The following is a 15,162-nucleotide window of genomic DNA, read 5'->3' as shown; positions in this document are numbered from 1 at the left end:
AGGGGTACCACTGTAGTTTTTTTTTTCGGGCCGAATTTTTGAGTTTCGATATCTCAGCTCTGGAAGGGGCTAGAGCCTCCATTTTTGCACTCAGGTCTAAGTCTCATGGCCCTCTATCAGAATCCAGAGTTTTGGGAAGATTGGAGAAACTTAATTTTTCGCCCAAAAAAAACAAACGTAAGGGGTACCACTGTCGTTTTTTTTTTTCGGGCCGAATTTTTGAGTTTCGATATCTCAGCTCTGGAAGGGGCTAGAGCCTCCATTTTTGCACTCAGGTCTAAGTCTCATGGCCCTCTATCAGAATCCAGAGTTTTGGGAAGATTGGAGAAACTTAATTTTTCGCCCCCCAAAAAAAACGTAAGGGGTACCACTGTAGTTTTTTTTTTCGGGCCGAATTTTTGAGTTTCGATATCTCAGCTCTGGAAGGGGCTAGAGCCTCCATTTTTGCACTCAGGTCTAAGTCTCATGGCCCTCTATCAGAATCCAGAGTTTTTGGAAGATTTGAGAAACTTAATTTTTCGCCCCCAAAAAAAAAAACGTAAGGGGTACCACTGTCGTTTTTTTTTTCGGGCCGAATTTTTGAGTTTCGATATCTCAGCTCTGGAAGGGGCTAGAGCCTCCATTTTTGCACTCAGGTCTAAGTCTCATGGCCCTCTATCAGAATCCAGAGTTTTGGGAAGATTGGAGAAACTTAATTTTTCGCCCCCCAAAAAAAACGTAAGGGGTACCACTGTAGTTTTTTTTTTTCGGGCCGAATTTTTGAGTTTCGATATCTCAGCTCTGGAAGGGGCTAGAGCCTCCATTTTTGCACTCAGGTCTAAGTCTCATGGCCCTCTATCAGAATCTAGAGTTTTGGGAAGATTGGAGAAACTTAATTTTTCGCCCCCAAAAAAAAAACGTAAGGGGTACCACTGTCGTTTTTTTTTCGGGCCGAATTTTTGAGTTTCGATATCTCAGCTCTGGAAGGGGCTAGAGCCTCCATTTTTGCACTCAGGTCTAAGTCTCATGGCCCTCTATCAGAATCCAGAGTTTTGGGAAGATTGGAGAAACTTAATTTTTCGCCCAAAAAAAAAACGTAAGGGGTACCACTGTCGTTTTTTTTTCGGGCCGAATTTTTGAGTTTCGATATCTCAGCTCTGGAAGGGGCTAGAGCCTCCATTTTTGCACTCAGGTCTAAGTCTCATGGCCCTCTATCAGAATCCAGAGTTTTGGGAAGATTGGAGAAACTTAATTTTTCGCCCAAAAAAAACAAACGTAAGGGGTACCACTGTCGTTTTTTTTTTCGGGCCGAATTTTTGAGTTTCGATATCTCAGCTCTGGAAGGGGCTAGAGCCTCCATTTTTGCACTCAGGTCTAAGTCTCATGGCCCTCTATCAGAATCCAGAGTTTTGGGAAGATTGGAGAAACTTAATTTTTCGCCCCCCAAAAAAAACGTAAGGGGTACCACTGTAGTTTTTTTTTTCGGGCCGAATTTTTGAGTTTCGATATCTCAGCTCTGGAAGGGGCTAGAGCATCCATTTTTGCACTCAGGTCTAAGTCTCATGGCCCTCTATCAGAATCCAGAGTTTTGGGAAGATTGGAGAAACTTAATTTTTCGCCCAAAAAAAAAAACGTAAGGGGTACCACTGTCGTTTTTTTTTTCGGGCCGAATTTTTGAGTTTCGATATCTCAGCTCTGGAAGGAGCTAGAGCCTCCATTTTTGCACTCAGGTCTAAGTCTCATGGCCCTCTATCAGAATCCAGAGTTTTGGGAAGATTGGAGAAACAAAAAAAAACTGTAAGGGGTACCACTGTCGTTTTTTTTTCGGGCCGAATTTTTGAGTTTCGATATCTCAGCTCTGGAAGGGGCTAGAGCCTCCATTTTTGCACTCAGGTCTAAGTCTCATGGCCCTCTATCAGAATCCAGAGTTTTGGGAAGATTGGAGAAACTTAATTTTTCGCCCCCCAAAAAAAACGTAAGGGGTACCACTGTAGTTTTTTTTTTCGGGCCGAATTTTTGAGTTTCGATATCTCAGCTCTGGAAGGGGCTAGAGCCTCCATTTTTGCACTCAGGTCTAAGTCTCATGGCCCTCTATCAGAATCCAGAGTTTTTGGAAGATTTGAGAAACTTAATTTTTCGCCCCAAAAAAAAAAAACGTAAGGGGTACCACTGTCGTTTTTTTTTTCGGGCCGAATTTTTGAGTTTCGATATCTCAGCTCTGGAAGGGGCTAGAGCCTCCATTTTTGCACTCAGGTCTAAGTCTCATGGCCCTCTATCAGAATCCAGAGTTTTGGGAAGATTGGAGAAACTTAATTTTTCGCCCCCCAAAAAAAACGTAAGGGGTACCACTGTAGTTTTTTTTTTTCGGGCCGAATTTTTGAGTTTCGATATCTCAGCTCTGGAAGGGGCTAGAGCCTCCATTTTTGCACTCAGGTCTAAGTCTCATGGCCCTCTATCAGAATCTAGAGTTTTGGGAAGATTGGAGAAACTTAATTTTTCGCCCCAAAAAAAAAACGTAAGGGGTACCACTGTCGTTTTTTTTCGGGCCGAATTTTTGAGTTTCGATATCTCAGCTCTGGAAGGGGCTAGAGCCTCCATTTTTGCACTCAGGTCTAAGTCTCATGGCCCTCTATCAGAATCCAGAGTTTTGGGAAGATTGGAGAAACTTAATTTTTCGCCCAAAAAAAAAACGTAAGGGGTACCACTGTCGTTTTTTTTTCGGGCCGAATTTTTGAGTTTCGATATCTCAGCTCTGGAAGGGGCTAGAGCCTCCATTTTTGCACTCAGGTCTAAGTCTCATGGCCCTCTATCAGAATCCAGAGTTTTGGGAAGATTGGAGAAACTTAATTTTTCGCCCAAAAAAAACAAACGTAAGGGGTACCACTGTCGTTTTTTTTTTCGGGCCGAATTTTTGAGTTTCGATATCTCAGCTCTGGAAGGGGCTAGAGCCTCCATTTTTGCACTCAGGTCTAAGTCTCATGGCCCTCTATCAGAATCCAGAGTTTTGGGAAGATTGGAGAAACTTAATTTTTCGCCCCCCAAAAAAAACGTAAGGGGTACCACTGTAGTTTTTTTTTTTCGGGCCGAATTTTTGAGTTTCGATATCTCAGCTCTGGAAGGGGCTAGAGCCTCCATTTTTGCACTCAGGTCTAAGTCTCATGGCCCTCTATCAGAATCCAGAGTTTTGGGAAGATTGGAGAAACTTAATTTTTTGCCCAAAAAAAAAAAACGTAAGGGGTACCACAGTGGTTTTTTTTTCGGGCCGAATTTTTGAGTTTCGATATCTCAGCTCTGGAAGGGGCTAGAGCCTCCATTTTTGCACTCAGGTCTAAGTCTCATGGCCCTCTATCAGAATCCAGAGTTTTTGGAAGATTTGAGAAACTTAATTTTTCGTCCCAAAAAAAAAAACGTAAGGGGTACCACTGTCGTTTTTTTTTCGGGCCGAATTTTTGAGTTTCGATATCTCAGCTCTGGAAGGGGCTAGAGCCTCCATTTTTGCACTCAGGTCTAAGTCTCATGGCCCTCTATCAGAATCCAGAGTTTTGGGAAGATTGGAGAAACTTAATTTTTCGCCCCCCAAAAAAAACGTAAGGGGTACCACTGTAGTTTTTTTTTTCGGGTCGAATTTTTGAGTTTCGATATCTCAGCTCTGGAAGGGGCTAGAGCCTCCATTTTTGCACTCAGGTCTAAGTCTCATGGCCCTCTATCAGAATACAGAGTTTTGGGAAGATTGGACAAACTTAATTTTTCGCCCAAAAAAAAAAAACGTAAGGGGTACCACTGTCGTTTTTTTTTCGGGCCGAATTTTTGAGTTTCGATATCTCAGCTCTGGAAGGGGCTAGAGCCTCCATTTTTGCACTCAGGTCTAAGTCTCATGGCCCTCTATCAGAATCCAGAGTTTTGGGAAGATTGGAGAAACTTAATTTTTCGCCCAAAAAAAAAACGTAAGGGGTACCACTGTCGTTTTTTTTTCGGGCCGAATTTTTGAGTTTCGATATCTCAGCTCTGGAAGGGGCTAGAGCCTCCATTTTTGCACTCAGGTCTAAGTCTCATGGCCCTCTATCAGAATCCAGAGTTTTGGGAAGATTGGAGAAACTTAATTTTTCGCCCAAAAAAAAAAAAACGTAAGGGGTACCACTGTCGTTTTTTTTTTCGGGCCGAATTTTTGAGTTTTGATATCTCAGCTCTGGAAGGGGCTAGAGCCTCCATTTTTGCACTCAGGTCTAAGTCTTATGGCCCTCTATCAGAATCCAGAGTTTTGGGAAGATTGGAGAAACTTAATTTTTCGCCCAAAAAAAAAACGTAAGGGGTACCACTGTCGTTTTTTTTTCGGGCCGAATTTTTGAGTTTCGATATCTCAGCTCTGGAAGGGGCTAGAGCCTCCATTTTTGCACTCAGGTCTAAGTCTCATGGCCCTCTATCAGAATCCAGAGTTTTGGGAAGATTGGAGAAACTTAATTTTTTGCCCAAAAAAAAAAAAACGTAAGGGGTACCACTGTGTTTTTTTTTTCGGGCCGAATTTTTGAGTTTCGATATCTCAGCTCTGGAAGGGGCTAGAGCCTCCATTTTTGCACTCAGGTCTAAGTCTCATGGCCCTCTATCAGAATCCAGAGTTTTTGGAAGATTTGAGAAACTTAATTTTTCGCCCCAAAAAAAAAAAACGTAAGGGGTACCACTGTCGTTTTTTTTTTCGGGCCGAATTTTTGAGTTTCGATATCTCAGCTCTGGAAGGGGCTAGAGCCTCCATTTTTGCACTCAGGTCTAAGTCTCATGGCCCTCTATCAGAATCCAGAGTTTTGGGAAGATTGGAGAAACTTAATTTTTCGCCCCCCAAAAAAAACGTAAGGGGTACCACTGTAGTTTTTTTTTTTCGGGCCGAATTTTTGAGTTTCGATATCTCAGCTCTGGAAGGGGCTAGAGCTTCCATTTTTGCACTCAGGTCTAAGTCTCATGGCCCTCTATCAGAATCCAGAGTTTTGGGAAGATTGGAGAAACTTAATTTTTCGCCCAAAAAAAACAAACGTAAGGGGTACCACTGTCGTTTTTTTTTTTCGGGCCGAATTTTTGAGTTTCGATATCTCAGCTCTGGAAGGGGCTAGAGCCTCCATTTTTGCACTCAGGTCTAAGTCTCATGGCCCTCTATCAGAATCCAGAGTTTTGGGAAGATTGGAGAAACTTAATTTTTCGCCCCCCAAAAAAAACGTAAGGGGTACCACTGTAGTTTTTTTTTTCGGGCCGAATTTTTGAGTTTCGATATCTCAGCTCTGGAAGGGGCTAGAGCCTCCATTTTTGCACTCAGGTCTAAGTCTCATGGCCCTCTATCAGAATCCAGAGTTTTTGGAAGATTTGAGAAACTTAATTTTTCGCCCCAAAAAAAAAAAACGTAAGGGGTACCACTGTCGTTTTTTTTTTTCGGGCCGAATTTTTGAGTTTCGATATCTCAGCTCTGGAAGGGGCTAGAGCCTCCATTTTTGCACTCAGGTCTAAGTCTCATGGCCCTCTATCAGAATCCAGAGTTTTGGGAAGATTGGAGAAACTTAATTTTTCGCCCCCCAAAAAAAACGTAAGGGGTACCACTGTAGTTTTTTTTTTTCGGGCCGAATTTTTGAGTTTCGATATCTCAGCTCTGGAAGGGGCTAGAGCCTCCATTTTTGCACTCAGGTCTAAGTCTCATGGCCCTCTATCAGAATCTAGAGTTTTGGGAAGATTGGAGAAACTTAATTTTTCGCCCCCAAAAAAAAAACGTAAGGGGTACCACTGTCGTTTTTTTTTCGGGCCGAATTTTTGAGTTTCGATATCTCAGCTCTGGAAGGGGCTAGAGCCTCCATTTTTGCACTCAGGTCTAAGTCTCATGGCCCTCTATCAGAATCCAGAGTTTTGGGAAGATTGGAGAAACTTAATTTTTCGCCCAAAAAAAAAACGTAAGGGGTACCACTGTCGTTTTTTTTTCGGGCCGAATTTTTGAGTTTCGATATCTCAGCTCTGGAAGGGGCTAGAGCCTCCATTTTTGCACTCAGGTCTAAGTCTCATGGCCCTCTATCAGAATCCAGAGTTTTGGGAAGATTGGAGAAACTTAATTTTTCGCCCAAAAAAAACAAACGTAAGGGGTACCACTGTCGTTTTTTTTTTCGGGCCGAATTTTTGAGTTTCGATATCTCAGCTCTGGAAGGGGCTAGAGCCTCCATTTTTGCACTCAGGTCTAAGTCTCATGGCCCTCTATCAGAATCCAGAGTTTTGGGAAGATTGGAGAAACTTAATTTTTCGCCCCCCAAAAAAAACGTAAGGGGTACCACTGTAGTTTTTTTTTTCGGGCCGAATTTTTGAGTTTCGATATCTCAGCTCTGGAAGGGGCTAGAGCCTCCATTTTTGCACTCAGGTCTAAGTCTCATGGCCCTCTATCAGAATCCAGAGTTTTGGGAAGATTGGAGAAACTTAATTTTTCGCCCAAAAAAAAAAACGTAAGGGGTACCACTGTCGTTTTTTTTTTCGGGCCGAATTTTTTAGTTTCGATATCTCAGCTCTGGAAGGAGCTAGAGCCTCCATTTTTGCACTCAGGTCTAAGTCTCATGGCCCTCTATCAGAATCCAGAGTTTTGGGAAGATTGGAGAAACTTAATTTTTTGCCCAAAAAAAAAAACGTAAGGGGTACCACTGTCGTTTTTTTTTCGGGCCGAATTTTTGAGTTTCGATATCTCAGCTCTGGAAGGGGCTAGAGCCTCCATTTTTGCACTCAGGTCTAAGTCTCATGGCCCTCTATCAGAATCCAGAGTTTTGGGAAGATTGGAGAAACTTAATTTTTCGCCCAAAAAAAAAAAACGTAAGGGGTACCACTGTCGTTTTTTTTTTTCGGGCCGAATTTTTGAGTTTCGATATCTCAGCTCTGGAAGGGGCTAGAGCATCCATTTTTGCACTCAGGTCTAAGTCTCATGGCCCTCTATCAGAATCCAGAGTTTTGGGAAGATTGGAGAAACTTAATTTTTCGCCCAAAAAAAAAAAAGTAAGGGGTACCACTGTCGTTTTTTTTTCGGGCCGAATTTTTGAGTTTCGATATCTCAGCTCTGGAAGGGGCTAGAGCCTCCATTTTTGCACTCAGGTCTAAGTCTCATGGCCCTCTATCAGAATCCAGAGTTTTGGGAAGATTGGAGAAACTTAATTTTTCGCCCCCCAAAAAAAAACGTAAGGGGTACCACTGTAGTTTTTTTTTTCGGGCCGAATTTTTGAGTTTCGATATCTCAGCTCTGGAAGGGGCTAGAGCCTCCATTTTTGCACTCAGGTCTAAGTCTCATGGCCCTCTATCAGAATACAGAGTTTTGGGAAGATTGGAGAAACTTAATTTTTCGCCCAAAAAAAAAAACGTAAGGGGTACCACTGTCGTTTTTTTTTCGGGCCGAATTTTTGAGTTTCGATATCTCAGCTCTGGAAGGGGCTAGAGCCTCCATTTTTGCACTCAGGTCTAAGTCTCATGGCCCTCTATCAGAATCCAGAGTTTTGGGAAGATTGGAGAAACTTAATTTTTCGCCCAACAAAAAAAAAACGTAAGGGGTACCACTGTCGTTTTTTTTTTCGGGCCGAATTTTTGAGTTTTGATATCTCAGCTCTGGAAGGGGCTAGAGCCTCCATTTTTGCACTCAGGTCTAAGTCTTATGGCCCTCTATCAGAATCCAGAGTTTTGGGAAGATTGGAGAAACTTAATTTTTCGCCCAAAAAAAAAACGTAAGGGGTACCACTGTCGTTTTTTTTTCGGGCCGAATTTTTGAGTTTCGATATCTCAGCTCTGGAAGGGGCTAGAGCCTCCATTTTTGCACTCAGGTCTAAGTCTCATGGCCCTCTATCAGAATCCAGAGTTTTGGGAAGATTGGAGAAACTTAATTTTTTGCCCAAAAAAAAAAAAACGTAAGGGGTACCACTGTGTTTTTTTTTTCGGGCCGAATTTTTGAGTTTCGATATCTCAGCTCTGGAAGGGGCTAGAGCCTCCATTTTTGCACTCAGGTCTAAGTCTCATGGCCCTCTATCAGAATCCAGAGTTTTTGGAAGATTTGAGAAACTTAATTTTTCGCCCCCCAAAAAAAAAACGTAAGGGGTACCACTGTCGGTTTTTTTTTCGGGCCGAATTTTTGAGTTTCGATATCTCAGCTCTGGAAGGGGCTAGAGCCTCCATTTTTGCACTCAGGTCTAAGTCTCATGGCCCTCTATCAGAATCCAGAGTTTTGGGAAGATTGGAGAAACTTAATTTTTCGCCCCCCAAAAAAAACGTAAGGGGTACCACTGTAGTTTTTTTTTTTCGGGCCGAATTTTTGAGTTTCGATATCTCAGCTCTGGAAGGGGCTAGAGCCTCCATTTTTGCACTCAGGTCTAAGTCTCATGGCCCTCTATCAGAATCTAGAGTTTTGGGAAGATTGGAGAAACTTAATTTTTCGCCCCCAAAAAAAAACGTAAGGGGTACCACTGTCGTTTTTTTTTCGGGCTGAATTTTTGAGTTTCGATATCTCAGCTCTGGAAGGGGCTAGAGCCTCCATTTTTGCACTCAGGTCTAAGTCTCATGGCCCTCTATCAGAATCCAGAGTTTTGGGAAGATTGGAGAAACTTAATTTTTCGCCCAAAAAAAAAACGTAAGGGGTACCACTGTCGTTTTTTTTTCGGGCCGAATTTTTGAGTTTCGATATCTCAGCTCTGGAAGGGGCTAGAGCCTCCATTTTTGCACTCAGGTCTAAGTCTCATGGCCCTCTATCAGAATCCAGAGTTTTGGGAAGATTGGAGAAACTTAATTTTTCGCCCAAAAAAAACAAACGTAAGGGGTACCACTGTCGTTTTTTTTTTCGGGCCGAATTTTTGAGTTTCGATATCTCAGCTCTGGAAGGGGCTAGAGCCTCCATTTTTGCACTCAGGTCTAAGTCTCATGGCCCTCTATCAGAATCCAGAGTTTTGGGAAGATTGGATAAACTTAATTTTTCGCCCAAAAAAAAAAAAACGTAAGGGGTACCACTGTCGTTTTTTTTTCGGGCCGAAGTTTTGAGTTTCGATATCTCAGCTCTGGAAGGGGCTAGAGCCTCCATTTTTGCACTCAGGTCTAAGTCTCATGGCCCTCTATCAGAATCCAGAGTTTTGGGAAGATTGGAGAAACTTAATTTTTCGCCCAAAAAAAAAAACGTAAGGGGTACCACTGTCGTTTTTTTTTTTCGGGCCGAATTTTTGAGTTTCGATATCTCAGCTCTGGAAGGGGCTAGAGCCTCCATTTTTGCACTCAGGTCTAAGTCTCATGGCCCTCTATCAGAATGCCATAGTTTTGGGAAGATTGGAGAAATTTAATTTTTCGCCCAAAAAAAAAAACGTAAGGGGTACCACTGTCGTTTTTTTTTCGGGCCGAATTTTTGAGTTTCGATATCTCAGCTCTGGAAGGGGCTAGAGCCTCCATTTTTGCACTCAGGTCTAAGTCTCATGGCCCTCTATCAGAATCCAGAGTTTTGGGAAAATTGGAGAAACTTAATTTTTCGCCAAAAAAAAAACAAAAAACGTGTACCACTGTCGTTTTTTTTTTTCGGGCCGAATTTTTGAGTTTCGATATCTCAGCTCTGGAAGGGGCTAGAGCCTCAATTTTTGCACTCAGGTCTAAGTCTCATGGCCCTCTATCAGAATCCAGAGTTTTGGGAAGATTGGAGAAACTTAATTTTTCGCCCCAAAAAAAAAACGTAAGGGGTACCACTGTCGTTTTTTTTTTCGGGCCGAATTTTTGAGTTTCGATATCTCAGCTCTGGAAGGGGCTAGAGCCTCAATTTTTGCACTCAGGTCTAAGTCTCATGGCCACCCGGCGCTATGGGCGGGCCTTAGGTGGCCGGGCGCTCGCTGTGCCCCCCTCTCCATGCAATTTGCAATTAATAAATTTTAAAAAGAAATTTATTTTAAAAATAAAAATAATGTATTGAATAACTCATGCGGAGATTCCACTCCCAAAAACGTCGACTTCAGCTGTATTAAGAACATGAGTGGGCCACAGTTATTTTTATTACTCTTCTTAAGTTGCACCAGCCCTGACACAATGCTAAATCATAAAACAGATATGTACAATAACATTACGATATCCTTTAATCGATTTAAATAGTTATTGATTTAGGTTTATGTGGTCGTTCAATTACGCCTTTATACTTGTATTAAACGTGAATGTAATTAATGGTCCAGGGGTAGAACTTTTGCCAAGCGTGCCAGAGATTCTGGGTTCTAATCCGTTCTAATAGCATTTTTTTTCCATCAAAACTGATTATGTTTATCAGTGGTTGTATATCAGGCACAGACAAAACATCTTCAGAACATTTTGTGTTTTAATTTCACCGTAATGAATAGAGTCTCTCCACAACGGATTGCGCGTCCGAGTGAAGACTGTGCGCAAGCCAGAAAAAAAAAAAACACATTAGCCTATCCACGCCAGCGGCAACGAGCATTAATTTGAACAGTTGATTTTAAAAACACATTTCAGCGCTAGATCGTCTCTTATTTAAAAAACGAACGAAACGAATGCTCTGCTAGTTAACTGAAGATGTTTTGTTTATTTGTATTGGTACATTCGTGCCGGAATGTTTCAAAAGTGGTGGGTACAATATCGACGGTGGGGACATATCCCACCCGCAAATTACGCCTGGTACTTGAAATCGGCGTAATAGTTGGTTTTTGTCCTATAGAAAAATGTATTGGATGTCATAATTAGGCCCCCCCTACAATATTAAATGCCCGTCCATTGGTTTGTTTCTGCAGCCGGCTCTGTTTCAAATCATAATTGTACTACACATAATGAGCTGAATGAACTTCATATTACTACCAGTGACAGGCTATTTTACCCATCCATAATATTACAGCAGAAAGAACCAAGCTTTTGGGTTTTTTTGTGGTCTGATGAAAGTACTTTGTTCATGCTTTTACACTTAAAAAAAAGTATTATATAAAACAGAAACAAGAAAACATGCAGGCCTCTTTTGCCAAATAGGTAACTTCAACACCCATAATGCACAGGGCATGTTTCCGTCCAAGGCCACTCCCACCAGTCTGCTATAGATATGCGTAAGTCAAATCGGTCAACTTACCGAACTTGCTTTCGTTGGAAATACTTCTAAGTTAACTTTTAGTCATAATGGTGTTGACTTAAATTTCTCTGGTATAAACATAGCGAATACAACTTAGGGAATACACATATGACCTGAAGCAATGCATATGGCAGGTGGAATATTTCCACCCCAGGGATGGCAAGGTGGCTTGCCAAGAAAAAGACACATGCTCAGAGTGGCTTACAGTGGAAATACACATGTGGGAGGCACCTAGCCGACGCAAAGGCAATATAGTCCAGTCATTTTAAGACAAAATGGGGGTCAACCTTGAACAAATTGCAACAGAAGCAAACTCAACTGATTTTGTATCCTCAGTATGTCCTGAGTAAGGACAAATTAGCTAATACGTAATTATATTATGCACCATTTGTCCATGTTAACAAACAATTTTCGAAAAACTTTGTAATACATTTTTTGTTTGTCTTGATGTAAGTAATCAACTCATGATGATTTCTAAAGGTTAAAATTTTTACCCTATTCACGTGAGAAAAAGAATAAATAGGCTAATGGATGGGATATATTTGGGTCTTTTTCTAAAATTTCCCCTAATGGGATTCTTGGGGGCTTTTTTTTTCCTTACTCAGGACGTATTGAGGATACAAAATCAGTTGAGTTTGCTTCTGTTGGAATTTGTTCAACCTTTTCTCATACAATGACTGGACTACTAGACACTGGCGTCAACGTCAGCAGTGCTGGAGGAACTCAGGGTTTTTGGGGAAGCTTTTAGGATGCAAATCCTGTGTTCCCATAGAGGAACAAGGTCTGCCTCTGCCTCAACAACCTTTGTGAAGAGGTGAGGAGACAGGGCTAGCCCAAATGGGGGAACCACATACTGATATGCCTGCCCCTCGAAAGCAAACCGTAGGAACAGTCTGTGTCGAGGGAGAATGTTTATCTGAGCACTGCACATTTTACAGAGAACAGCTTCAAGAACATAAGAGAGTACAATGAAGGCTATACAAACAAAAGCTCCTGAAGTGGTGCAATTCTCACTTTGTTGGGACAATCTGTTGTTTGTGGATCACAACTTGTAAATGTGCCTTGTTATTTAGCCTAGTTGTGATTTCTATTAACAGTCATAAGTTTTAATTTGTTGCTACGATGTAAACAAAGGGCAAAGCTATTTTTGTTCAATTTTGTAAGCCTTTTTTACCGCCTCTAAAATGAATCATGGTTTTGTGATCGAAAATTATCATGATTGAATGGTGTAAATGAAAAAAAAAAGGATAAACAACCACTCTGAAACCTCATTGGTTCTCTCATGTCAAGCGAACATGCTTGAGCTTCCAGTTCATAACTGATGTGTGAATTGATGAATGATTATGTAAATAAAGGCCGAAATTCAAACTGTTCATTATACAGTATATCAATGTCGTCTCTTCATAAAATTTGGACTTAACCGCTCAATTCAAATGGATTAATTTAATGGTCTCTTAAAGATCTTTTTGAAGTGTCAAAGTGGTAGTTTCATAGCTGTCAAATGAAGAGAGTACAAAAAGCTCTCAGATTTCATCAAAAACATCTTCATTTGTGTTCCGAGGATTAACAAAAGTCTCACAGGTCTCACTAACTTTCTGCAATAACTGCCCTACTTTTCTGTTTATAAGACAAATTATGTACCGTTACTTATAAGATGGTCACATATCTTCAGTGTGGGACACAAAATAGAAATAAAAAACTTCAGATTTCTGATCCGGATATGACCTGCAATCATAGCCTGCAATTTAAGTAGCATCAAACACAAACTTAATGAACTTAATTTTAAGTTCATTAAGTTTGTCTCCAGTTTATAACTTTCCAGTCCCAACTCACTGACCTTTCGGGGCTCCGCTGCCTCCTCCACGGGTTTGAACTTGTGTCCCTGGTGTTTCTCACCGTCCCTACAGATCAGACACACCAGTTTCTGGTCCGTCTCACAGAACAGCCTGAGTCTCTCCTGATGATCTGAACACACCAGTTTCTCCGGTTCTTCAAACACTCTCATTGCAGTCCCACCGTCTGCTCGAGAAGCTTCTCCGTTCATGTCCCTGAGCGCCTGTTGCTCGCTCAAGTGCTCCCTCACGGCATTCACCATGTTCCGCAGGACGCGGTTGGACCGGAGGTCCCACATAGTATAGGGTCGCCTGCATTCCGGACACAGTCTCAAGCGGCTGCTTTGGGAATGATTGCTGATACACTGACGGCAGAACGTGTGGTCGCACAGCAGGCTCACGGGATCCGTAAAGTCCCCCAAACACACGGAGCACTGGATCTGTTTCGACAGCCGAGAGTCCATTACAGCTACTTGTTTGAAAAGTTTTGGCTGACAAAACTCTACTTGTGTCCCCTAAATGTCCCAAACACTCACTGGCACAGAGGGTTTAAATGTGAGGTGTTGTCCAAACAGCTGCAGAGACAAATGACAACACACATGTCCACCACTTGTGCAGGCCAGGGGCAGGAGTGTTTGGGAGCTCTTCCTCTGCCCATACTTGACTTGTCCTATGTTCTAAATAAAGGGAGCCATTCGACTCCCCGCGCAGATGAACTTCCCCCAATAAATCGTGTCACTGTCCTCAAACACATTTAAATTACAGTCTGACTGATTCATATCAAGAGTTGGACAAAACAAATGGTTAGCTTATATTACGAAAGTCAGAAGTCGTCCTTCACTCACATTCATTAATGACCTCAAAATTTTGACCAATAATAGCTTAGTTAATTTACAAGAATATAAATGCTATGATACTCATATCAGCAAATGAAAAAAATAATACAGCCTACAGTTTACTATGTTGACTATTACAGCTAAGACTCTAATTATAGAGATGGCAAAAGTATGGTTGTCCCTGCTTGTGTTATCTGCACATGTGATCATCCAACCACCTGTTGTGTCTCTCCATATGAGAGGGAAGGTCAAATCTGACTTTGGTAGCTTTTATGAGCCATTTGTTTTTTTCCTAAATGAATGCGTCTCATTTATCAACGCATTCTCACCCCAAGGCGTCACCTTTGACCATGCTTCAATATTTGACGTTTTAGGCGCCCTTTAGCGTCACTTACATGACGCGATCCTACGGCGTCATCTGACTGACGCTAAAGGGCGCCTAAAGCGTCAGATATTGAAGCATGTCCAAATGCTTCAGGCGTCAGTTAAGTGACACCTTGGGGGTGATAATGGGCTGCATTTATTTGATCAAACATACAGTAGCCTTACTATTAAAATGAAAACTAATTGTTTTCTAATATATTTTATATGTAATTTATTCCTGTGATGGCAGAGCTGAATTTTCAACATCATAACTCTGTGTGTCACATGATCCATCAGAAATGATTCTAATTTGCTGATCTGCTGCTCAAGAAACATTTATTACTATTATTATCAATGTTGAAAACAGTGCTTAATATTTTAATATTTAAACCCTGACATAATTTTTTCAGGATTCTTTGATGAATAGAAAGTTCAAAAGAACAGCATTTATTTGAAATAGTAATCTTTTGTAATATTATAAATGTCTTACTGTCCCTAAATGTAAAATATGTTGTTTAATATGAAGCTTAGACTAAATATCTAGAACAAAAAAAACAAAAAAACAAACAAACAAACAAATAAATAACAGAAACAAAGTCAGAGATTATAAGTAATCCAGGGGTGCGTTTCCCGAAAGCATTGTTAGCCAACTATGGTCGCAAGTTGGTCGCAATTTCCATTGAACTCTATTGGAAAACGACGGAACTTGCGACCATAGTTGGCTAACGATCCTTTCGGGAAACGCACCCCAGGCCAATTATATATAAACAATTATAATAATGAAACTATTAATTATTTAATAATTGTAATCATTTTATAACAAACTGAACATGAACTTCATTGTGTTACAGCTCATTCTCACCCCCAAGGCGTCACTTAACTGACGCCTTGGGAAGCATTTGGACATGCTTCAATATCTGACGCTTTAGGCGCCCTTTAGCGTCAGTTAGATGACGCCCTAGGATCGCGTGTACCCTACCCCCACCCCATACCTAAACCTAACCGCGTCCTCTAACTGACGCTTTCCTTTAGCGTCAGTTAGATGACGCCGTAGGATCGCGTCATGTAAGTGACGATAAAGGGC

General features: G+C 41.4%; 1 protein-coding gene across 1 annotated transcript in view; it reads right to left on the bottom strand.

The window, feature by feature from the left end:
* The window catches only part of trim109 (tripartite motif containing 109), a 37,434-nt gene extending 23,293 nt beyond the window's left edge, over nt 1–14,141 (bottom strand). Inside the window, exon 1 of the mRNA XM_039688427.2 lies at nt 12,885–14,141. Coding sequence (XP_039544361.2) covers nt 12,885–13,343 — 459 coding nt within the window. The 5' untranslated portion in view covers nt 13,344–14,141. The remainder of the gene's footprint in view (nt 1–12,884) is intronic.
* Nucleotides 14,142–15,162: the final 1,021 nt, after the last annotated feature.

This window comes from Pimephales promelas, chromosome 12 (assembly GCF_988280905.1).
Source record: "Pimephales promelas chromosome 12, fPimPro1.hap1.1, whole genome shotgun sequence".
NCBI classification, from domain to species: domain Eukaryota; kingdom Metazoa; phylum Chordata; class Actinopteri; order Cypriniformes; family Leuciscidae; genus Pimephales; species Pimephales promelas.
Note: the sequence above shows the minus strand (reverse complement) of the source record. Positions and strands in the feature narration are given on the sequence as shown.